This window comes from Bubalus bubalis, chromosome 20, assembly GCF_019923935.1.
Source record: "Bubalus bubalis isolate 160015118507 breed Murrah chromosome 20, NDDB_SH_1, whole genome shotgun sequence".
NCBI classification, from domain to species: domain Eukaryota; kingdom Metazoa; phylum Chordata; class Mammalia; order Artiodactyla; family Bovidae; genus Bubalus; species Bubalus bubalis.
Window position 1 is genome coordinate 13001928 of NC_059176.1, and position 26226 is coordinate 13028153.

At 48.8% G+C, this 26226-nt stretch overlaps 1 protein-coding gene across 1 annotated transcript in view; it reads right to left on the reverse strand.

Annotated features, from left to right (window-relative positions):
- The window catches only part of RIN3 (Ras and Rab interactor 3), a 136412-nt gene that overhangs the window by 64926 nt on the left and 45260 nt on the right, over window positions 1–26226 (reverse strand). Inside the window, exon 3 of the mRNA XM_025271502.2 lies at window positions 11327–11444. Coding sequence (XP_025127287.1) covers window positions 11327–11444 — 118 coding nt within the window. The remainder of the gene's footprint in view (window positions 1–11326; window positions 11445–26226) is intronic.

The window sequence follows — 26226 nt, forward strand, 5'->3', positions numbered from 1 at the left end:
AGTTGGTAAAAAAATCCGCCTGCAGTGTAGGAGACCCTGGTTCAATTCCTGGGTCGGGAAGATCCCCTGGAGAAGGGATAGGCTACCCACTCCAGTATTCTTGGGCTTCCCTTGTGGCTCAGCTGGTAAAGAATCTGCCTGCAAGGCAGGAGACCTGGGTTCGATCCCTGGGGTGGAAAGATCCCCTGGAGAAGAGAAAGGCTACCCACTCCAGTATTCTGGCTTGGAGAATTCCAAGGACTGTATTGTCCATGGGGTCGCAAAGAGTTGGACACAACTGAACAACTTTCACATACTCGGAGGGTAGTTTCAAAGTTCTCATGTATACTCCATGATGGTCTGCTTGACGCCCCGCTCTCTGTGCCCCCCACCACCCCTAACTTGGAGCCCCATGCACATGAGGACCACGGAGGCAAGACAAGAAGCAACCTGCTCAGATGAAGGTGCTTTGAACATGGAGTTGAGAGCCCAGCTTCAGTCCCAGTTTCATCCTTGGGCACAATTCCCTCCGCTGCAAAATGGGGGTCTAGCACCTGCTTCGTAGGGCTGTGGTAAAGACACGAGGAATGGCTTCCATGAAGACCACCTCATGCCTGGTACACAGAGGGTCTGGTACACAGTCTGGTACACGGGGAGTTTCCCCAGTAGCTGGGGCCAAAGGCTATATAAGATTTCAGGGTAGGGTCTAGTATTGAGGAACTGAGTCTCACCTGGGGGCTTCCCAGGGCAGTCTTGAACTGCAAACAATGACTACATTAAAGAAACATCTCAAGAGGGGAAGTTCCACTGCGGCGCGTTCCCTGAAAGTTTCCACTGTGTAAACCAAGGCCGAGACAGCAAAAAGCACAACAGAATGTACGTAACAGACTTGGGACGGCCAATAAAAGCAATGCAAACTATTCACTGATTCCTAACAGATCTAGGGTACTGGTGGTGGTTTAACTGCTCAGTCGTGTCTGATTCTTTGCAGCCCCATGGTCTGTAGACCCCCAGACTTCTGTCCAGGCAAGAATACTGGAGTGGGTTGCCATTTCCTTCTCCAGGGCATCTTCCCAACCCAGGGATTGAGCCCGCATATCCTGTGTCTCCTGCATCGCAGGCAGATACCTGATATCCAGGGAGATGGACACACGCACACACAAAATCATGGAAGTCACCGGTCCATTTCTACAGAACTTTCCAGAAGGTTTCACCTCTGACTGCTTCCTTAAATAGTTTGGGCAGAAAGGAGAAGTTGATGGGACAGGCATAATACTGTGGCTTCCCAAGTGGCCAGCAGGGTTGCCTGGGACACTGAACATGTATTTTCCTCACCTGTGGTGAGGCTTTTTATCCTAGTGCTTGGGATGTCTGGGGCCAGGCAAACCAAGACTAGCACCTTCTCTTTGTATGGGGCTTCATCTTTCCAAGGCATTTTATGTCCATTTCTTGCCTGGTGAGGTCAGGTGGCCCAGAGACATTGAGTGACATGTTTAAGGTAACACAGCAGGTTACTGGTGGGGCCAGATTAGAACCCCATTCATTGACACCCGACATGGTTTTGCATAAACTCACACTGATGCTGTTCCTCTTTCTGCTGGGAAAGCTGCCTGGAAGCTTCCAGAGCCAGGCAAATCTGTGAGGCGCTTCAGAAGTCCTCAGAGGTGGACTTCCCTGGTGGTCCAGTAGCTAAGACTCCGTGCTCCCAGTGCAGGAGGCCAGAGTTCGATTCCTGGTCAGGAATCTAGAGCCCACAAGCCACAGCTGAGACCCCGCGTACTGCAGCTAAGGCCCGGCACAGCCAAATAAAATTTTTAAAAAGTGTCCAGAGGTAACAATCAGCTTTCGCTTTTGGGAAAGAACCCTCAAATCTGAGTTCCCCTGGAACAACCCCAAAGAAGTCCTGAATATTGGGGGCACTCCTTCCAGAGCAAAGCTCCATACAGGGACACCATGAGAACTGCAAAGCCACTTGTAAAAAGCACTTTGCCTTGTTTCTTCCAACCCACTCAGCTACCCAAGTGATCTTTCTAAGAGTAGAATTTGGTCTCCTCTGAGCCCAGGGCTCAATAGCTGCTAGTTATGTATACACGGGAACGAATGGATGGACGGATGCAGTAGTATGCAGCTTGCTTTGGAATCTCTGTCAGGTTTTAGGTATGTTCAAATGTTTTCTTGTTTATTCCCCACAGCAATTTCCTTGGGGACATCTTTAACCCTATTTATGGTTGATGAAAGTGAGGCCCAGGAGTCACACCTTGCTTGAGTTCCCAGAGCCAATTAAGCAGGAGAACTGAATGCAAATCCAGGTTTTCTGACTCCAAGACCTCTCGGTCAAGGGTGGAGGTGAGCAGAGAAGGGGAAGAGGCAATTAACTTTTCATGAGTACCGACTCCGTGTAGTTTCATTTAGTCATCACTCTGATTATTAGGTCATTTCACAGTCGAGAAAACCAAGGCTTATTGAGGTAGATGATTGAGTAGCATGGCCAAGACCTCACAGCTGATGAACACAAAGGGGTGGCATTTGAGTTTGGATCCATCGGGTTCCAAAGCACACTCTCTGGGTCCTAGAGACTCTCTGAACAAGTATGAGGTGTGACTAACCAGTTGAGCAGTGGTGCTACTCTTTGCTAGGCGATGGGGACCACAGATGTATCAGACAGAAGCTCTACCCTTCTGTAGATGAGTACAGCTGACTGGCTGAGAGGAGAGGGCTTTGATCCCCCCCCCAGCACAGCACAGAGGCAGGGTGACATGCTGAGTGCAGAGGAGGGTGGCACCAGATGGGGATGCAAGCATTTATTGTCTTCCAGGGGCCTCGTTGTGGAGGTAACCTGGGAGAAACTGCCTCCATCAGGCAGCAGACGCATAAGAACTTCACTGTCCACCTAAGTAGTCTCATCAGGAAGTCTGCGGCCTGGGCGGGTGGTGGGCATGGGGAGGATGCTGGAGGTCAGATGAGCCTCAATGAAAGCAGGTGCCCCCTCCTCTGCTATTTTAGGATGGCCAGGACAAACTAACTCCCACTCTTTGTTGGCCGATGCCTGGCGCTCCACCCCTGTAATATCAGTACAATAACTATTCCCACTGAGATGTATGCCCTTGTGGCTGGGAGCACTACTTTATGATGGTGTTAGTCTTTCACACATTAGTATGAATCTGTTTACTGGCTAGAGAATTTCCAGAGAGCAGTTTTTCATGGAAAGTGGCAGAGGGAGGCAGAAACAGCTGGAAAGGAAGGTGGGAGCCCCAGACACAAATGTTGATAATCCAAACCCATAGTTTTCTTGTGACAGGAAACCCAGGAGGCACTGGGGCCCGATCCCTCTGGAGTCACCCCGAAAAGAGGGGTTGTAGCTATGCAGAGGCCCCTGGCTCTCTGAAGACACTGAGTTGGACTGTCTTCTCTCTCAGACACATCTTCTGAAGCTGCAAAGCCCCTGCAGGTGGCAGTCACTGTATACACAGGCCGAGGCCACTCGCTGGGGCCTGGTGACGGTGTGACACTTCCCCTCCCCCCACAACCCACTTCCCTCTTCTCTTGCCTCCAAGGCCACGTGGCCTGGATCTTTCTCCTCTCTCTGTCAAAACCTCCCCTGGTGCTCCATTTCCACAGAGCCAGACACACTCCTGGTGCCCTCAAAGTGCACACTAACATTCTAGCTCTTATGACCATCTGACTTCCATTTCTGGTTAAGTGCACATGGGTCAGCTCAGCGTTGGCCAATGTCAGGCGCCGTGTCTTACAGAGCCTTCCTAAGTGTCATTCAGCACACAGTTCATTGGATGCAAAGTCTTTGAAATGTTTAATAACACAGAGAAAGCTCATAATAAAATGTTTAAGTGAAAAAAAGAAGGCTAAAAAATATGCACCACTATGATTCAAAAATCTATTAAAAAAAAGAAAGAAACAAAGTCAAAGATTTACAGTAAGGTTCTTGGAGTTCAATTATCTGATGATGTATTTTTTCCTAGACCAACCTCAATTCTGGAAGCTGAAAGGGGAATTACTGAAAATAGAAAGATACAAACTGCGGTTACTTTTTTTTTGCCAAAACCTGCATGGGTAATAACCAATATGAGATAAGAAGAATGAATTAACTTCTTAGAGGAGTCCTACAAGAGCACGGCGCTGCAGGAAGTGATGGTTTTGAGGTCTGAGCTGCATGTTACTCAACCCCACAGCTAATTATAACTGCTAGAATTTATTGAGTGCTTACTACACTCAGACACTGTGACAGCTTTCCCCCATACATGACTTCATTTTGTCCAGGAGACAACATTAGGATATTATAGTTACCTCTATTCTGACACCAATCCCAGAGTCTGTGCTTTCCAAACCACCAAGCTACTCTCCAGCACCCACTGGGTGTCCTGCAATTTAACTCAATTCTTTATTTTCAAAAATGTAAAAACATATTTTTTTTGGCTGAGCCATGCAGCATGTGAAATCTTAGTTTCCCTGACCAAACTCACATCCCCCTGCATTGAAAGTGCAGAGTCTTAATCAATGGACCTCTAGGGAAGTTCCCAGTCTAACTCAATGCTGATACTATGTACCTAGACACAGTGTCAGATCCCAGAGACAGCGTCAGATCCCACAAGACTCACCCCCACCCACCCCACTTCAGACACTAATCACAAGTCTAGGTTGTTACCCGTGCTTGTGACCAATCACCTATGGGATCGGAGGTTCTGATGACTTGGGTTCAATTAATCTGCTAGAGTGGGTTGCAGAACTCAGGAAACCCATTTACTCACAAGATCACCGGTTTGTATTAAAAGATATAACTCAGGAACAGCCAAATGGAAGAGACACACAGGACAACATATGCAGGAAGGGGCCAGAGCTTCTCTGCTCTCTGATCACACCACTCTCCCCAATCCCCATTGTGTTCACAAACCAGGAAGCTCTCTGAACCCGGTCCCTTTGGATTTTTATGGAGGCTTCATTTCACAGACATGATTGATCAAATCATTGACCATCAGAGATACTCAACCTCCAGCTCCTCTCCCTTTCCCAGAGGTTGGGAGTGGAACTGAAATTTCCAACATTCCAATCAAATGATTGGTTTCCTGGCAACCAACCCCCATCCTTAGGTACTTTCCCAAAGTCACCACATTGACATAAACTCAGGTGTGGTTGAAAGGGTTTGTTACGTGTCTCAAGTTACAGTTACGGCCCTTATTACTTAGAAAATTCTGAGGGAGCTCTGTGCCAGGAATGGGAATGAAAACCGTGTGTATTTCTAATTGTAGGTCACAATATCACAGGTCCAAGGCACATACTTCCTATGTGCCAGGCAGCAGTGCCTCTCATCCCTACTGTGTTCACTCATCAATCCTCCAACAGCCATGCTGCAGATATTCCCATTTTGCAGACGAGAAAATTGAAGCACAGAGATGTTAAGATACTTGTCTACTGTCAGAAGATGCCAGGGACAGAATAAAAACCTAGAACTGTCAGTCTTTCCAAAGCTCATGATCTCAAAAGAGGTTTGCCTTGACAAAAGCACAAGACTCACCATGATACAATGCCCCCTGCCTGATAAAATATCAACAGCTTGCCTTCTTCATACCAACCCTGACTTTAACATAATCATTCCTTACCTTTTTATGGACTCAATAGGTTTTGGCCCAAATACAGGTGAAATCTCATTCTAGGATAATGGGTCAGTTGGTGAAAGGGTCAAACCCAAGAGCACCAAAGCAAATCTTCAGTGTGGACCTCAAAGGCAATTTGTGTGACACTCTGCCATCCCATACATACAGATCTCTACTGCCTGGGAGGACTCATCTAGAATTGCTCCCCTCCTTGGTTTGAAAGGTCCCCCAATCCAGTGGTGATAATCATCAGCACCAATCAGCACAACATTCACCGCTGAGGTGGGCTCTGTTCCCAAGGGCAAGTGTATTTATCTCGTTCAACTACTTGGCCCCAAATCACAGGCCCAAGGGTGGGAGATCTGCTCAAAAACAGGAAGAAATCTTAACTGAGTTCAAGAGGCCAGCCTTTCTAATGCCAGGGGTCAGTGTGGAATAGGGGCTAGGCAAGAAGGGAAGTGGGGCTGTCCCGAAACGAGGCCAAGTGGCTCAGACTGAGTACTGGGCAGTCACTTCCTGTAGGAGCCAGACCATACCATCCGCTGCTGTCTCATGATTCCGCTTCTGCAGATGGGGCCAACCGACTTTCTGTTATGTATCAGCCAGGGGAAAATGCCGGCACACGAAGGTGTCATTGCTGCCATCTTCAAGGGTGCAGATTAATGAAAAAGATGGCTCGTGTCCCCCAGCCAGCTAGTTAATTTCAGCCATAAAGGGGCAAGGCTGCACCTGGAGACTGGTCAGACCTCCATCCATCCTGGGTCCTGTCCCTTCGCCTCCTATATCCCCTGAGCCAACGTCTTTTCTGCCAGTTCTCAGCCACTACCTGCCACACATACACGTCTGGCCTCTGAGTGTCCCTGATGAAGCTAAGTGGTGACGCACGTGTCACCCTGGAGCAGCACAGAGGGGAATCGGGAATGCAATAGGTGACAACAGTTGTTTAAAACAGCCCCACCCCTCCGTGCCAGTCACACACTGGCGGGAGGACCATGCTTTCCATCCCACTGTGTCTGGTCTGGCCATTCGACCTGTTTTGGCCAATGAGATGTGGTGGGAAGTGACTTCTGCCACCTCTGAATAAATCTGCCATCTCTCTCCGTCCCCTCTGCACCCTCCCCTCTCTGGGTGCTGCTTTTTCAGCCCAGACTGCAGAGTGAAATGTTTTTGTAAAGAGTCTCAGCTGACATGTGATGTGACTGAGAAACACTCGCTTACTGAGCGTGCAGTGCTGTGGGTATAGAAGCCTCTGCAGGGCAGAGCTGTTCGCCACCACAGCATAGCTAGCCTGAGCGGACTGGTTCCGGATTTCGCCAAAAAACTCTTAACAAGGAACTAGGGGATGACCCGAGCACACAGAAGCACAGAGGGGGTCTGCAAAGGTCTCTCTCATTCAAGGCCAACAGAGGCCGGCCACAGATGAGGCCGACTGCCCACTTCCTGGGGGATCCCCTTGTCTCCTTCCTTCGCCTCAGCTCTGTGTGGGGAATCCCAACAAAAGGTCCCAGGTCCAGGCTCTGGGCCTTTCCCTTGCCCACTTCCTCCTCAGGCCACCCCCCACCGCAGCCACCATGGCCACGGGAGGATGCAAGAAGATGGTGGCTCCTTCCCCCCACGGAGGACTACAGTGAGGCCCCACAAGCTGGGCTGGGATATACCCAGAGCCTTGGAGCACAGTGTGTAGGCTTATTCTTCTACTCCTTTTGCCTTAATCCTGAAGGAGCCTTAATAATAACAGCAATAACAACAACAGTGATAATAACAAACACAGTTATTACCCTCTAGGGTGCTCTGGGGACTACCCTAAGCACTTCAGATACACTAACTCCTCCTTCCAGCCCGCTATGGGAGCAGCACCATTATCATCCCCGTCTTAGAGGCCTGGAGAGGTTAGGCAAGGGGCCCAAGGTCACACAGGTGGTTAAAGGCAGAGCTCCGATTCCAACACAGGCAGTGTGGCTTCCCTGGTCTGTGCTTGACCATCATGTTAAGGAGCAGGAACCACACAGGAAGACAGCACAAAGGTGGAAGCGGCGAAGCGATGTGGCAAAGAAACACGCCACCTGCTGCTTTCTTGCTGTTGTCTGGTTTCTCTCGAGGCAGACCTCAGGATTGAGGTTTGGGGAGCAGAGGAGTAAAATTTAAAAAAAAAAAAAAAAGAGCAAAATGAAACACATACAAACCTATTGACAACATCTGTGCAGTCACAGGGAATGGATACGAATTGTGATTTAGAAGAGTTATGTTTCACGAAGGATGTTTGGTTTGGGTTTTGATGCTCTTTTCAGCTAAGCTGAGCATACATTTTTAAAGGTTTAAAAATGGAAAATGGGATTCTACCACGTGGCCCCGGGAGGAAGACATGAAATCAGAGAAGGAAGCTTCCTTCATCCCGAATGCCTTGGCGTATTCCTTGGGCTCCTACTCAAGAATGAGACACACGACCAGATGTGACATCTGGTTTCATGGATTAGACCTTGTGCGTGCTTCCCAACCAAGCTCCAAAAGCCTGGGGCAGCCAGACTGTCACTGGGGTGGGAAGACCGAGAAGTGATTACCCTGGAGATGGGGCAGGGAGGTGGGAAAAGAAGCTCGGGGGCCAAGGATTTCGGAAAGCAGAGCTTCTAGACATTCCATCCATCCAGCCCAACTCCTTTTCCTCCACGAAGGCTCCCTGGTCGGCCTGCACTTGAAACTGTGCTCCCCCCTTCCACTTCTTGCACATGTGCTGATGTGTAACCGGCAAACCACAACACCCCCATTTTCAGCTACTTTCCCAAAGTTGGTGTTGAAATTCAAGAGCACAACTGGCTCCTGAGTTTCTAAAGGATTGTAGATACTTGATTCCTGTAGGTACTCTGGGCAGCCAAGTCCCCAAAAGCCTGGTTACTCTCCATAAGAAGCAGCACTTAATGAGTCCATAAGCAGGAAGGCTGATGGCTGTCTTTTTCCCAGATCAATAGTGCACCCAGGGTCTGTGTAGCCACTAGGTGCCCCAAACAACCTCACTCCTTCTGTAGTTACCACGTTTGGTCTGGGGAAACTGTAACATTCTCCTTCTTCTCTGAGATCCCTACGTTTTCTTCCCTGCTGGATGCTGTAGGACAGGAGTCATTAAGGGTTGCTGTATAAATTAACAACCCCACACACTCCTTACCCTTTACCCTGAGAGCAGACTCCAAGCAGTTCACCAAGATCCCGGCTTTTTGTGCCTTCCCTTTCACTTTCATGCATTGGAGAAGGAAATGGCAACCCACTCCAGTATTCTTGCCTGGAGAATCCCAGGGACAGAGGAGCCTGGTGGGCTGCCCTCTATGGGGTCGCACAGAGTCAGACACGACTGAAGCAGCAGCAGCAGATGTCTGGACTACATATCCCAGTCCCCCTTGCAGTTGGGTGTGGCCACGTGAGGACGTTCTAACCAATGAAATGTGAGCACAAGTGTCACACCCACTTACAGGCATTGAGGTAAGACCTATCCACAAAACTCCCCTTTCCCTTCCAGCCTACCATGTGGAAGGCATGCCATGTGGTTGGCATGGAGTCAACCACAGGAGGGCTTCTCAGGTGGCACTACTGGTAAAAGAACCTGCCTGCCAATGCAGGAGACAGAAGAGCCAAGGGTTTGATCCCTGGGTCGGGAAGATCCCCTGGAGAAGGGCATGGCAACCCACTCCAGGACTCTTGCCTGGAGAATTCCATAGACAGAGGAGCCTGGCAGGCTACAGTCCATGGGGTTGCAAAGAGTCGGACAAGACTGAAGTGACTTAGCATGCATGCACATGCAACCACAGGAAACTGGAAGCTGCATGCTCAAGGTGGGGTCCCTGAATGAGCCTTCCCCACTGACCAGGAATCTTGCACATGATCAGGAACTAGCTACTTTTGAGTTTGAAAGTGTTGGTCGCCCAGTGGTGTCTGACTCTTTGCAAGTCTGTGGACTGTAGCCCACCAAGCTCCCCTGTCCATGGAATTTTCCAAGCAAGAATACTGGAGTGGGGTGCCATTTCCTTCTTGAAGAGATCTCCCCGACCCAGGGATCGAACTCAAGCTATTCCAATTTTTGTTGTTATTGCAGCAGCTGGCTCATCTTCCCGCTTACATGTTCTCCATAGCATGACTCTCCATGGGATGATCACCTTACATCACTGACTCATTTATTGTCTCCTCTCTCAGAGCAAGGCCTGTGTTTTGTTCCCAGCTGTGTCCCTAGTGCTATCGCAGCTACACACACCATGCAGAGACACTTAATAACCAATTGCTAAATACACAAATGAGTAGATGATGTTTCACCCATTCAGTGTTTGGCAAGAACAGAAATCTGCCCCTGCTTTTGCTTTCTCCTCTGCCTCTGAGCTAGAAAATTAGCATATAATTAAATTGACATCCTCACTCTTCTGGATCCAGCCTGTATCCCCTTCTCTTTCACATCCTCCCAGAATCCTTCCCACCATGGTCTGCAGCCTCGGTGCCCCTGAGCTGGAGGTCCCTGTGCAGATACAACTGTCACACTGCACAGCAAGGGCAGGGCTCTCTGTCTTTCCCACCCACCATGTCCCCCACCCTCCAACTAGACTGGGAGAGCCTTGAGGCCAGAACTCTGTTTTTTCATCTTTGCATCTTCCCACTGTTGGGCTCAAGTGTCTCTTAAGAAACAAGCACCCTAAAATACTGAATAAATATTTGTAAAAATATTTACTGTATGTGTATAACATTTGGGCTTCCCAGGTGGCTCAATGCTAAAGAACTCGCCTGCCCATGAAAGAGACATAAGAGACATGGGTTGAGAAGATCCCGTGGAGAAGGAAATGGCCACCCACTCCAGTATTCCTGCCTGGGAAATCCCAGGGACAGGGGAGCCTGGCAGGCTACAGTCCATGGGCTTGCAAAAGAGTTGGACACGACTTGGTGACTAAACAACAACAACATTTAACATTCAATTATGCAAACATTTGATTACCTTATGTATTTCTATCCTAAACACTTAAATATTTTATCTTTTTTAAACTGTTGTTACTCTGCTGCTAACCAAGAATAAAAAGCTTCCCACACTGTTGGATCCATTTATAAGGGACCTGAGCTCGTGCTCAGAATAGTCTACAGATTTCTTCAATTAAGCTTTTTGGATCTTAATACTTGGCATGGCGCATGAGAGGAGGGGGAAGCCCAAACACTTTCAGTTTCACACAAACCAACCCTTGATTGCGCTCCCCAAACATTTTTCCAGAGGCCTAAGCCTGCCTCCTGGCACCCCTGGACACACACACAGGATTTTTGTTTTTCAAAGTGCTTGTCCATTTGACCCTCACAAAGGCAGTGGGATACACACAGGAAGAGACTATTCTGTCCATTAGAAAGATGTGAAAATTGAGTCTCAGAGAGGTTCAGTGACTTGTCCAAGACCACAGTTTGTGTGCTGAGCTGGCACTAGGATCCAGGGCCCCAGACATTTCCCCTCTTTTCCTTCCCTTTCTTCAGCATGACCTAAACAAAAGGAAACTTCACAGGGGCCTTGAGGAAGCAAAGCCATCGAGCTGTGACACGGGTGAGTGCAAACACGTTGACTTTGAGTGATAAACCCGAGTTCAGAACAAACTGAGCCAAACAACTTCAGCAGATGAAAGCTTCCCCCCTTCTTCTAACTTTAGAGCCTTCTGGCCTGAGAGGAGTGTCTGTGGTTACAGGGTGTAGCATCTGCTGCTGCTGTGTGGTTGGAGGCAGAATGGGAAGATGGTACTCACTCGATTTTTCTTCTTTAATGGTGTATTCGAGCACCTCGGATGAGCTCTCGTTCAGGGAAGGGAAGTGGACACAGAGCACCAGGTGCTTCAAGCTGCTGTCCCGGCGGACCAGGAACGTCTGCAATGGAGGAAGAGGGCACTCCATGAGTCAAAGATGTGGCAGGAGGTTGGAAGGACAGCTGTGAGATGGGAGTCATCTGGAAGGATCCAGAAACCAAGAGGCAGGGTGGTGGAGTCTAGCATTCCCAAGGACAAGTAAGGGTTCTGTCCCAAGAGCCATGTGTCACCTGGCACATGTGGCATGGAGCCTTGAACCTCGGTTTCTCATTTGTGTGTGGAAGTGGAGTTCAACTAAATCAAGGCAGATTCCTGTGTCCCCACCGTCTGAGATGCTGGTTTGTTGGGGGTGGGTCTGGGTCTGGAATCAGCTGAATCTGGTACAGGTAGAGGTCTGGGGACTACTTTTAGAAAAGCACAAACATAACGGCTGAATCTCAACTCACACCCTAGCGCACATGCTCTAGGGGAGGCTGGAAACAATCATAGATATTAGTCAAGTCACACTATTTTTTTCCCATGGAAACAAAAATAGCAAATAACTAATATACAGCTTGTGCTGTGACAGCAACTGTTAGGAATGCTTTGCATATGTTTACTTGCTTGATCCTCCCGATAACCCTGTGACGTGAGTGTTGCTGTTATCCCTGCTGCACAGATGATGGAAGGTGCTCCCTGACCCTAACAGGACCTGGCTCTTCGGGCTGGTGTGAAGACAGACTGAGGGAATACCCGTTTGGGCTTGGGCCCCAGGACACACCCTGAAGGCTGTTCCTGGCCAAAGCTTCACAGCTGATGGGGTAGAGCTGGGATTCAGCCTAGGTCACTGGTATCCACGCTCTAGACCCCATGCTATGCAGCCCTTCTCTGTTCCCCACATCCCGCATGGGGGGAACTAGTCCTTTCTTCTCCTGTGGATTTACTCTAGTCGAAAATGACGCTTCTGAGCCCCGAGGACCTATTTGTGCTGTCGTAACCAAGCATTACCTGAAGTCTAAATCAGAGCCAGTGTGTTTACAGATGCCTCACTTTTACTTCGGAGAAGGCAATGGCAACCCGCTCCAGTACTCTTGCCTGGAAAATCCCATGGACGAAGGAGCCTGGTGGGCTGCAGTCCATGGGGTCCCAAAGAGTTGGACACGACTGAGCGACTTCACTTTCACTTTTCACTTTCATGCATTGGAGAAGGAAATGGCAACCCACTCCAGTGTTCTTGCCTGGAGAATCCCAGGGATGGGGGAGCCTGGTGGGCTGCCGTCTATGGGGTCACACAGAGTTGGACACGACTGACGCGACTTAGCAGCAGCACTTTTACTTCTCCTCTCCAGACGACCATTCTGCTCAGCTAAAGAGCCTGTGACTCTGAAGTTTTCCCCTGTCATAGCCACAGCCACCCTGGGGCTGTGCCCCCCAACCCCAGAAGGCCATCATGGGGAGGGAGCCCCTGCTTCCTTTCACAGCCTCTGTGGTTTTAAAAATGTTCTCTTTCCTCTCCATTGGCCCCACTCAGGCTCATCCCTCCTTCCAGGTGATAATAGAGGCCTTCTGGAATCTGCCCAGCCTCCAGGGCATGGTGTCCCCCTGGGGAAGAGGGAGAGGAATGGTCCTCCCCCCAGGGTAGGGTCAGTCCCTCCTTTCCTGAGAAAGGACGTGGTCACTGTATCCCCCCTCTCCTCCAACCTCAACCAGGGGTCTAAGCCCCTCCCAAGAGCCCAGGCTAGAGTTTTGAAGACCAGGAGCCTGGTCAAAGATGCTGAGAAAAATTTGGGAAGCAGGCCCCTGGGACCTCCAGAGTACATGGCCCCATGCATAAAAGGCTCTGGAGGAACAGAAAGATGGCGCTTCTTTCCTTCTCCCTCCAAGGCACTGTCCTACTACCTCTTGGGAGATGCTCCAAATTCCCTGCCATTGCAACTGATTACTACTGGATTGATGTTGAAGCTGAAGTTCCAATACTTTGGCCAGTTGATGCGAAGAGCTGACTCACTGGAAAAGACCCTGATGCTGGGAAAGACTGAAGGCAAAAGGAGAAGAGGGAGGCAGAAGAGATGGTTAGATGGCATCACTGACTCAATGGACATGAAAGTGACCAAACTCCGGGAGATAGTGAAGAACAGCTGCAGTCCATGGGGTTGCAAAGAGTCAGACTAGACTTAGTGACTGAACAACAACAAATTTATGATGATAATGCTATAGTATTAGAATCATTAATTCAATGTCATTAAATTGTTGATGCATGCTAAGTTGCTTCAGTCATGTCCAAATTTTTGCGACCCTGTGGACCGTAACCCCTTGGGGCTTCCCTAGTGGCTCAGTGGGTAAAGAATCTATCTGCAATTTAGGAGATCCAGGTTCAATCCCTGTGACGGGAAGATCCCCTGGAGGAGGAAATGGCAACCCACTCCAGTATTCTTACCTGGGAAATCCTATGGACAGAGGAGCCTGGTAGGCTACAGTCCACGGGGTCACAAAGAGTCAGACATGACTGAGCGACTAACACTTTCTGCTAATGGACCATAGCCCGCCAGGCTCTTTAGGATGGGACTGGGATCTGAGCTCAGGCCCTTTAGCTCGAGATCCTGATCCCCGTGCCCAGCCCACAGAGGGTGGTCTCTTGGTTTAAGTGTCTGCTCTCTGGGAGAGTGCTTCCTGGGAGCAGGGACACAAGGCACCCATTAGTCCTTGAACTGAGGTCAGAAATGAGATTACTAGCCTCTCCTCGCACAGGGCAGGCTGGAGAGAATCTGAGAACCCAGTGAGTGGAGGAAGGCTGTAGAGAGGCTTCTGGGGCAGAAATGGGAGGTGGGTGGGGGTGCCGGCACCCCACCTGGAAGGCACCTCCTCGGGGACCTAGCAGGAGGTAGGCTCTCCTCTAGGTGCCTCTCTGCACTCCTGGCACAGCCTCGCCTGCTGTGAGCAGCAACATCTCTGAACTGATATGTTCACTTGGACCTGAACTGCCCTTATGAATGCACCTTTCAAAGAAAAGAGGTCACTTTGGCTCCTCTTCAGAGATATAGGTTAGCATTAGCTCAGTTCAATTGCTCAGTTGTGTCTGACTCTTTGCGACCCCATGGACTGCAGCATGCCAGGTTTCCCTGTCTATCACCAACCCCCAGACCTTGCTCAAACTCATGTCCATCAAGTTGGTGATGCCATCCAACCATCTCATCCTCTGTCAACCCCTTCTCCTGCCTTCAATCTTTCCCAGCATCAGGGTCTTTCCCAATGAGTCAGTTCTTCACATCAGGTGGCCAAAGTATTGGAGTTTCAGCTTCAGCATCAGTCCTTCCAATGAATATTCAAGACTGATTTCCTTTAGGATGGACTGGTTTGATCTCCTTGCAGTCCAAGGGACTCGCAAGAGTCTTCTCCAACACCACAGTTCAAAAGCATCAATTCTTCGGAGCTCAGCCTTCTTTATGTTCCAACTCTCACATCCATACATGACTACTGGAAAAACCGTAGCTTTGACTAGATGGATCTTTGTCAGCAAGGTAATGTCTCTGCTTTTTAATATGCTGTTTAGATCGGTCATAGCTCTTCTTCCAAGGAACAAGCATCTTTTAATTTCATGGCTGCAATCACCACCTGCAGTGATTTTGGAGCCCAAGAAAATAAAGTCTGTCACTGTTTCCACTGTTTCCCCATCTATTTGCCATGAAGTGATGGGACCAGATGCCAAGATCTTCGTTTTTGGAATGTTGAGCTTTAAGCCAGCTTTTTCACTCTCCTCTTTCACTTTCATCAAGATCCAAGTACCTCATACCTATCAAATCCATGGGAACTAGCATGTGTGAGGGAATGTGGGAGTGAGTGAGTGTGTGTGAGAGAAAGAGAGAATGAGTATGTGTGTGTGTATGTGTGTGAGATAAAGAGAGAATGAGTATGTGTGTGTGTGTGTGAGAGAGAGAGAGAGAATGAGTATGTGTGTGTGAGAATAAGCCTGTGGGTGCTATAAAAAAATACATCTGGTTTTTGTCCCCAGTTCCTGGCACAGAGATTCAGAAACCCTTGGAATTTCCTGAACAATGGGGGTCTTTCACAGTTCATAAAGAGCCCCTTTGGACCACATCTGAGTTTATGTTCACAGGTGGCTCAGGTGGGACCTTAAAGAAGGGGCTGCCCCAGAAAGACAGTCACATAATTAGAGGATTGGAACCCACAGACCCACCTCTACCTCTGGGGAGGGAAGAGGGACTGCAGACTGAGTTCAAGTCCGGGGCAATGATTTAATCTCCTGGTTGGCGAACACACTGATATGTGGGGCGGGTGCTGTGCCCAGATTCCATGGGGAGAGGGTATGGAAGCTCCGCGTGGCCCTCCCCACCCAGACCTCATCCCTGTGTGTCTCGTTCAGCTGCTCTTGAGTTTTATAATCAAACTGTCATCGTAAGCATAGTGCTTTCAGTGAGTCCTCTGGATCTTTCTAGCAAATTATCAAATCTAAAGAGGGGGCCATGTTTGTAGCCAAGTCAGAAGTGTGAGGATCCTGGGGACCCCATTTGTGTCTGGCATCTGCAGTTAAGCGTAGTCTTTGGAGGAACCGTCCCTTTAACTTATGGGGTCTGTGTTCACTTTGGGTAGTGTCAGAACTGAATTGTAGGACATCCTACAACTGTAGGACAGTTGATACCAGAGAACTGTTCAAGAGTAGAGTGAATGTGTGTGAGTGTGTGCACAAGTGCATCAATGTGTGAATGAATGTGTGTGTGTGGGGGGTGGGGTAAGTGAGGAACGAAGGGACTCTGGGCTGAACTGGACTCAGGGCTCCCCTCCTGGAGCTCTGAGGCGCAGGGCATGGGAAGGGTGCCCAGCAGGAGCCAGGGGTGCCCCTGGGAAGGCAGACAGCAAAGCTGGATCCTCAACCCTGAGCCCAGGCAGGAGCTGAGGCTGACGCCCTCCTGAACTGAAACCAAACTAGCATAAATTCTAGTTGGAGGACAAGAGCTCCCTTTACAAGGGTGGCGTACATATGTGTGTTGGGGGGTGTGGGTAGGAGGAGACACAAGCCCAGGTCATTGTTCAGAAGCACGTGCACATAGCAGAGCTGCCCCTTGCCATCCTGGAGTGCCAGGAATGGCACAGGAGGCAAGGAAGTGATTTCAAACATGACCCACTGGGGAAAATGCCACCAGCCAGCTTTTTTTTTTTTTTTTTTTAACAAACAAAAATGAAACAAGATAATAAGGATTCCTATCAGAAGGATGGACAATTTTTTTTTTTTCAATGCCATTCTCTCAAATCTTCCCACCCTCTCCCTCTCCCACAGAGTCCATAAGACTGGTAACAATAACCCTGTGTACGAGACAGCAAAAGAGACACTGATGTATAGAACAGTCTTATGGACAATTTTTTATTAGAGAGAGCAAGAGAGAGAGATCTATGGAGGGTCAGGGCCACAGTACAACATATCTTTTAATTTTTATTTTTTTGATGTGGGTCATTTTTAAAGTTCTTATTGAAATTGTTACAATATTGTTTGTTTTATGATTAGTTTTTTGGCTATGAGGCATGTGGGATCTCAGCTCCCCAACCAGGGATTAAGTCCATAACCCCCTGCATTGGAAGGCGCAATCTTAACCACTGGACTGCCAGGGAAGTCTCCAATGCAGACATCTTATTCTACTGATGGTTTCCTTCTTCCTGGACTATTTGACCCCCGCCGATCCCACCCTAGGCTGACTGCAATGACAAATCACCGCTGGCAGCTTCAACTGGGACCTCCTGCAATGCCACCCTGCGACCTAACTGGCTCTTTCACACCCAGCATGTAACTATTTCTAGATTTCCTTACTCTGCTGAGACATTGGCCCTGTTCTCCACCCTCCTGTTCCACAGAGAGAAAGACGATAAGAGCCCTCCGACAGGAACTCCTCCAACTGCAGGAAGAGTCAAATCTGCATGTGATAGTCAAGATCTGTCACCATCTGCATTTCTTCCTGGGCTCCCAGAGGGCCCTGTGCAGCCTGCTATGAGCTCTGTGGCCCTGGGTCATTCCGTAGCTTCTCTAAGCCTCAGTGTTTCTATCTGTAAATTGGGATAACACCCATGACCACCTAGCAGAGACAAGAAATGAAACCAAAGCCCTGCCCTTCTGTGTTGGAAGGAGTAACTGAGATGTTACACAGGGAGGCACCCAGTGGGGTAAAAGGGTTTCTACCAATGCTCGCTAAGAATTAATTTTCTATCTGCTTCTGCCTTCCTTGACCATGGCTGGTTTACATTCCTCAACCTCCCAGTCTCAGGCTCCATCTAGAACTAGGGCTCAGTCTACCACATGTGTTTCTTGTGAAAAAGACTCAGAACGGATTTCCTTGAGAAGGGGTTCAGCTGCAAGTAAGGAGCAGAAATTTAAACAGCAGCTGACGTCTGTGCTCTGGACCAGGTACCTTACACCTTGCATCATCCACTTCCTTCATGGCTGGGTGAGGTAGGCACTATTATCATTCCTTCTGATGGGTGAAGACTCAGGGCACAGAGGGGTTAAAGAAACCCAAGGCCATGCAAACAGGAAATGCAGAAGCAAGACCTGGGTGTCACCGAGAACATCTCACTTATCTCTTGCCATCGAGTCTGTGTTAACTAGTCATTGCAGGGCAGGGGTGCAGACTGGGTGGAAAGTACCCCAGGCTGGGCTCAGCTTCCCAATTCTGAGTGCCCAACACCCACCCTCTGGCATGGCCACAGAGCCTCCTGTAACACTTCCTTCTGCCATGGCCAAGTCCTCTTATCTGAAAAACTAAGATAATGCACTGGGTCAGGGGTTTGGGGAGATGAATGTTATGGGGGAGAAGTGAGGGAGGCTCAAGGAGTCCTCTGACCCTTCCTGCCCAGATGGCAGTGAGGGAGAGGGCACTGACAGGGGCCTGCTATAGGCAGAACCCCGGTCAGTGGTCTGCATTGGTCATTATCCATTGGAGTAAGATGGTCTCTTCTGCATTCCCCTTTGGGGAGGTTTAGCTGCTCAGCTAGTCACAGGATCCCTTCCAGGAAGTATTCACAGATAGCACCTCAAAAACAGTGTCATTATACGACTCACTGTAAGAACATATGCCGAGTGGTAACTCCTGCAAAGTGTTCTAGATTAGGGTGTAACTCCTGTGCTTAAACCCAGCAGAGTTCAGCCAAAGCTGGTATCAGGAGAAGAGCATCTGAGTAAATTGCCCATGTTCCCCTTGCCCCTCATCCTCTCTGGGTGTCCACTGCCTATCCTCTACATAGATGCTGTCCACAGTGGTCGTTGCAGGTGAGTACCCAGAAGGCTAATGGGCTGGGTGTGCCATCCAGAGCTTCCACTCCAGCACCCTTGGGGAGGTCCATGTGCAAATTTCCCAAGCCCATCTTACTTCTCTTTCTACCTTCCCACCCCCTGGAAGCCCACTTTTTAGACCCCCAGGGGGACTTGAATCCCAGCTCTGATCAGCTGTGTGTCCGTAGGCAAGTTACTTTTACTTCTTTGGCCGCAATTTCCTCATCTGAGCCTGAGTATAATAATATCCATCTCTCAGGGTTTCCATGAGAATTGTTGACCATGTATATGAATGCTTGGCACAGAGTATGCACTTAAAGATATTTATTATTATTATTATAGACTGCTACCATTTACTGAGCACTAAACCAGATGCTAAGATTTTTATTTGCAAATAGGGGCTTCCCTGATGGCTCAGATGGTGAAGAAATCTGCCTGCAATGCAGGAGACCTGAATTTGATCTCTGGATTGGGAAGATCCCCTAGAGAAGGAAATGGCAACCCACTCCAGTATTCTTGCCTGGAGAATCCCACGGACACAGGAGCCTGGCGGGCTACAGTCCACAGGGTCACAAAGAGCTGGACACATTGGATGACTAACACTTTCACTTTCAATCTCATCTGACAAATAAATGATACTTATTAATAAGATTATTACTATGTATATTTTCTTCCAAACAAAGAGCTAGGAAGACAGAATGAAAGATCATCTATGTGGCAGATTAAAAATGGGCAGGAATTCTTTGCAGCTCCTTCCATCAAGAGGTAGAATCTAGTTCCCTGCACCTGGTGGGCTGGCCTGGGACTTGCTTTTGACCAACAGAATGCAGCAGCAGTAGTGGTCTTGAGCTCTAAGCCTAGGCTTAAGAGGCCAGCTTCCATGCTCACCCTTTTGAACCGTAACTATCATACGCAGAAGGCTGAGCGAGTCTGCTGGAATCATGAGGCCCAGCCCACAGCTGGCACCACCTGCCAGACAGGTGGTCAAGGCCATCTCAGGCCATCCAGACCTAGTCAAACTGCCAGATGACTAGAGCCGTTTGGTTGATCCCAGGAGAGACCAGCAGAAGAACCACTCAGCAGAACCCAGCCCAAACTGCTGACCTACAGAATCCTGAGAAAGTCAAATGACGACTGTTTCAAGCCACTGGACCTTGGAGTGGTTGATATGCCACAGTAGGTAATGGTATAGCTGTGGGGTATGAGGACGTGGGGCCTCATCCTTTGGGTACCTCCCACTTTCCTTCTATTAGGTGCTGCTGAGGGGCCCCCAGAGCTCAGTGGGGAAATTTGAAAGCTGCAGATGTATTCAGCTCCTCACTCTACAGCTAAAGAAACCAAGACCCAGAGATGCAAAAAGACATCCTTGTTGGTGGCAGAGCCAGAACAAGAATGCAAGGCCAGTGACCTGCAGGCTGCGATTGTGACCTCCTATGTATCCTCCAACCCAGCCAACCCACCAAGTATCAACTGATCATGTTTCTATGCCAGACACCTGGCTGGAGGTTTTAAATACCTCACAGCAACTCCTTCCCTGGGGTTTAGAATATTTTACCCCTTGTACAGATGAGAAAACAGCACAGGAGAGGACTGGCAAAGAGAGAGAGAAAGGGGAAGATCCAGAGTGTTGGGCCTTGGGGCCCTTCTGTGTAAGACTTCAGTCCACGGGCTCTGGAGCCAGACTCTATAGAGTTCGGTCCTTAGTTGGTCACTCTGAGCTGTGTGACTGCTCCAGGGCTGCTCCTTGCTCTGCAAAATGGGAATATGATAGTTCCTGTCTGTGATGGTCACTGTGAGTTAGTTCCCTGAGAACCAGTCCCCTCCCTCTCCTTGGTAACTGACCTCTGCCACTCACTCCCTTCCCCAGCTACCCTCACAGTCAGGAGTGGCCAATAAGGATCTGCAAAAACATCTGTTCCCTGACAAAAAGACTGATCCTAAGAGAAGAAAGCCTTTTGCCCATGACCTCCTGCTTTTGAATGGATGAGATGGCTGGAGCTGCAGCCACTAATTTGTAACCATAAGGTGACAAACCCAAGACCCTTGAAAGCCAACCTTGAAAATGAGGGAACAGAAATGTGGAAAGAACTTGGGTCTTGAAGACATCAGTCAGTTCAGTCACTCAGTCGTGTCTGACTCTTTGTGACCCCATGAACTGCAGCACACCAGGCCTCCCTGTCTATCACCAACTCCCAGAGCTTGCTCAAACTCATGTCCATCACATAGGTGATGCCATCCAACCATCTCATCCTCTGTCATCCCTTTCTCCTCTGGCCTTCAATCTTTCCCAGCATCAGGGTCTTTTCTAGTGAGTCAGTTCTTCACATCAGGCGGCCAAAATATTGGAGCTTCAGCTTTAGCATCAGTCCTTCCATTGACTATTCAGGACTGATCTCCTTTAGGATGGACTGGTTGGATCTCCTTGCAGTCCAAGGGACTCTAAAGAGTCTTCTCCAACACCACAGTTCAAAAGCATCAATTCTTTGGTGCTCAGCTTTCTTTATAGTCCAACTCTCACATCTATAAATGACTACTGGAAAAACCATAGCTTTGACTAGACAGACCTTTGTTGGCAAAGTAATGTCTCTGCTTTTTAATATGCTCTCTAGGTTGGTCATAGCTTTTCTTCCAAGGAGTAAGTGTCTTTTAATTTCATGGCTGCAGTCACCATCTTCAGTGATTTTGGAGCCCAAAAAATAAAGTCTCTCACTGTCATCTGTTAACTACTAAACTAGCCCTAGACCCCAAGCCTCCAGATTTCTCATTAGGTAAGCAATAGTCGCCTTATGGTTGAAGCTACCATAGGCTAGGTATTACCTGAACTGAAAGCATTCCCAGCTGACCTAGTGCCTCAAAGGATTATTGAAAGTGCCCAGGTGACTTCAGTAGAGTGCCTGCTATATAATAAGCACCCAATATATGGTATGGGGCTTTCCAGATGGCACTAGTGGTAAAGACCCTGCCTGCCAATGCAGGAGACATAAGACTTGCGTTTGATCCTTGGGTTGGGAAGATCCCTTGGAGGAGGGCATGGCAATGCATTCCAGTAATCTTGCCTGGAGAATCCCATAGACAGAAGAGCCTGGTGGGCTACAATCCATAGGGTCACAAAGAGTTGGACACAACTGAAGTGACTTAGCATGCACACAATGTATGGTGTCTCTACCTGCCTCAGAGTCCCCTGCAGTGCGGAGGTGGCATTCCCATCCTCTCGTTCATGGATGGCTCTATAGTCAGAAAGGTAACATGCTGAGCACCAGGCACCTTGGAAATGGAAAGACATTCTCACTAGCAGCTCCAGACTTCATGTCTCAGCCCCGAGTGAAAGGATGAGCTCATGGTGAGCAGAGAGGGAACACGAGGTGACAAGTCCAGGCCCCGGGGCCTTCTCTGTCTACCTCCAGGATCCCTGAATGCGGGCTGCCCAGGGTTATTAGGATGGAGCAGATCACACTCATGCCCACACTGGGACCCTCCCTGAGCAAGTCCTCCCAAAAGCCTCCCCTGATTAAGTGGGGCCAAAGCTTGCTGTGCCCTAGCGTCCTCACTTAACCTCTCTCCTCTACGGGTAGAAGCGTCATCTGGTGCCTTGTTGAGCCGACATCTGAGTCAGCCCACTCCTTCTGTTCCCTCTTTATTTTTTCCCCTTTTGTCAGCTCCCCCAATACACTAAATTAGGAACTTGCAAAAAAGTAGAAGAATCCTTTTCCCCTCAACTGTACAAACTGAGGGGTGACACGCCCACCCCATGCTCTGAGGACCCAGTTTTCTTTTGAAGAGCTAGGATTCGCTCATCCCCACCCTCTGAAGCCTACAGCAGGGTCGTGGCCAGAGCCCTGGGCTGTGAGGCAGGACACGGAGTCCCTCCTAGTGCTGACCCTGGCTTGCTGTGCCCTTCAGCAAGTCACTTCCCCTCTCTGAGCTGGCTTTTCCAATCTAGTCTGGGAGAGGGACAAAAGGGTCCAGGACTCCTTCCATCTAGAAGATTCTCTCCCAGCATCAGTGTCCTGGGATCTTTCCAAAACTCAGGGTTAGTTTTATAGGTAAATCACTGCAATCCAGGAGGGCTGAGCCCCTAGCTGGCATGTGAGCCCCTCCCTGTCCACCTTCAGTCAGCATGATGAATTTTGGGAAGACCAGCTGATTTCAGTAACAGCTGGGACAGAATATGCTTAGGGAGAGAACACAGCTACTGTATGCCCTTCCTTCTCTCCAAATAAATACATAAAAATCCAAAGCTAAATACACTATAAATGGTTTTGTTTTTACTATCCCTTTTTGGCCCAGTCAATCCAGAGCTGTCTGCTTTTCCACTTTTGTTATTTTAGGACTATTTTCCAGTTGCTTGGGGAAATTTTCCAATCACGCTCTTCAAGGCTGGACAGAAGTGGCTAGTTCTTTGTGGAGCCCACAAGTGCAGGGGCATTTGTGCCCGTGGAGGTTGGGGGGCCGGCGGCCGAAGCCCAGTCTGGACATGCAGCCCACCTTCGTTACATACAACGAGGTTGTAGACTGGCAAGGAGCGGGGTTTCTCAATCCTGGCTGCACATCAGAATCATCGAGGGAACTTGAAACCATGCTGATGGCTGAGCCCCACTCTAAACCAAAGAAATCTGCATTTTTGGGGATGAGGCTGAGACACTGTGGTTTTTTTTTTTAAGTCTTTGAAGGCAGTTAGTGCAAATCACACTCTATCACTTAGTAGCCATATTACTCAGGGCAGGTTCCTTACCGTCAGAAGTGAGTTTCCTCACTGATAAAATAGAGAGCCCTCGGGAATTCCCTGGTGGTCCAGTGGTTAGGACTTGGTGCTTTCACTGCAGGGGCCCGGGTTTGATCCCTCGTTGGGGAACTAATATCTCGCAAGCCACACAGTGTGACCAAAACATAAAAATTAAAAATAAATAAATAAAATAGAGAGCCCGCTCCCTGTTCTGCAGGGCTGTTGGAAAGATGAGAGATAGTACTTGGCAACACAGCAGACCTGCTGGCTGTCTTCTTCCCTGGTCCTAGCACCCTGAAGGGGAGAAAAGTGGCTTCGCTGATGCTTTTGCCAAACTCATACTGAATGGAATTGGTATCCTTGGCTCACAGTAGAGGAAGATGCCCTGAATGTGGCTGGTCCATATCACAACTCAGGTTACTGCAACTCTTGCTAACCCCTCACTACATAACGCAATCTTGCAAGAGGTTTCATTCATTAAAAGGCCACCTTGAGGTCTAGAAGCAATGACACTCTAGTAGCAACACTGAGTGCCCAGATCTTAGTTTCTAGCATTGTTCTCCAATGAGAAATGGCTTAGCCTAGAACTAGGGCAGGAAATACATAAGATAGTCTGGAGCATCTTGTAGTGTAAGAAAGTGAGGAAGTGCTCCAAACAAACAAATAGGTAAAACACACACAGAAAGATGGGGGTTCGTCAAAAGGGACACAGGAACCAACTGAAAGAGCTCCCAGTGGCCAAGGTTGAAACAATTTGAGCAACAAAATAATTAGAGTAGTATGAGGCTATAATGGGCCTCCCTGGTGGCTCAGTGGTAAAGAATCCAGTGCAGGAGATGCAGGTTTGATCTGGGTCGGGAAGATCCGCTGGAGCCCTGGAGAAGGAAATGGCAATCCCCTCCAGTATTCTTGCTTGGAAATCCCATGGACAGAGGAGCCTGGTGGGCTACAGTCCACAGGGTTGCAAAAGAGATGGACATGACTTAACAACTAAACAACAACAACAACACTGAGTTATAACTCAAAGCATAAAATAAATATCTGTGAGTCCATACTGATAAAGTAGCTGATTGAATAAATAAATAGAGGAGAAGAGATAAATCCTTTGTGCAGAAGAATTTCAAATAATTTACATAGATGCTCTACCCTCAGGGAGGGGGAGCACATGTCCCCACTCCCTGATTGTGGGCTGTGTAGAGTGACTTCCTTCCAAAGAGGATGGTGTGGAAGGGGGAGGGGAAGGGGTAACTTCACAGTGGAACCTGACAGGTGATCAAGGTCAACATCCACAGTGACGTCATGTTGATAATACGTGCCTTAGTCACAACGGGATGAGAATGGCGCTTTGGCTCTGGGATCTTCCTCCCTCAAACCCATACCCCCGTCTAAGTGAAAGTGAAAGGGAAGTCGTGTCCGACTCTCTGTGACTCCATGGACTGTAGCCCACCAGGCTCCTCTGTCCATGGGATTCTCCGGGCAAGAATACTGGAGTGGGTTGCCATTCCCTTCTCCAGGGGATCTTCCCGACCCAGGGATTGAACCTAGGACTCCTGCATTGCAGGCAGACACTTTACCATCTAAGCCAGCAGGGAATCCCCATCTAACCATCAGACAAATCACAGGTAAGGGACAATCTACAAAACGCCTGACCAGTGCTCCTCAAAGCTGTCAAGATTGTCAAAAACAAAGAAAGTCTGAGAAACATACAGCCAAGAGGAGCCTAAGAAGACTGAGTATATATGATGTGGTGCCCTGGAGGGGATCCTGGAAACACAAAATGATATTAGGTAAAAACTAAGGAAATCTAAATACAACTGTGGGTGTTAGTTAATAATAACGCAGCAATATTGGTTCATTAACTGTGACAAATGTACCAGACTAATGTTAGATGTTAACAGTGGGAGAAACTGGGTGAGAAGTACACAAGGGAACTCTCTGTACTATCTTGGCAACTTCTTTGTAAATGGAAGACTTCTAAAATAAAACTAAAAGAAAAAATACCCCACCCTTTGGGTGTAGAATGAATAAAGGTGGCTTTTGACTGCCTTGCTCTGAGTCCATGCAAATCAAAAATGGGCCAATATGTTCCCAGCACCTTATCAGAGAAGCAGGCTGCAGGAGATGGGGAGGGATTGGACGGGGGTGGGGGTAGGTGGGTGGGGATGTGGTCAAGGTCATACAGATAACTGAGACAAAGGGGCGGAATCTCCAGTCTCCTGACCACTGGCCCCAGACTTGATGAAGCACTGTCCCTCCCCAGTGTCATGAAGGCGTGGGGCCGTGTGATCTCTGAGGACCCTCTGAACTCTCACAGCCTGGGGGCTATTCAGTGTCTGTATCTTTAAAAACTATGAAGCCATTGCACTGATGGAAATTCAGACAGTTCCCTGAGAGTGATACTATACAGCAAAGGGCCTTCCCAGCATCCCTGCAGATCACACCGTGCAGACTCTGCACTTTCTAGCTGTGTGACCTCAGGCAAGTGACTTAACTTCTCTGTGCCTTCATTTTCTTATCTGGAAATGCAAATGCCAATAACACGGACCAGAAAGAAGTCACTGTGAGAATCTAATAAGATCATGCAAAGAACAACTTTGGGTAAAAGTGGGACAAGTTTGTATCAGGGCATGGGCCTCAGGGCTTTGCTTTCTGCTTGAAAATACAGAAGCTCAAGGGGAGAAGAAGGGGTGAGGGCAGAGAAGGGAACAGAAGGTGTCTCCTTCAGTTCTATGGTCCCCAGGGCTGCCCCAATCCCTGTGGCCACGGAGGGGGCAGTAAGGGGGCAGCAGTGGGAAGGGCCCAGTTGACCTCCTCCAGCTCCCAACCTGTGGTCTTAACAGTAGCCTGTGGTCTCACTCCTGGGATCAG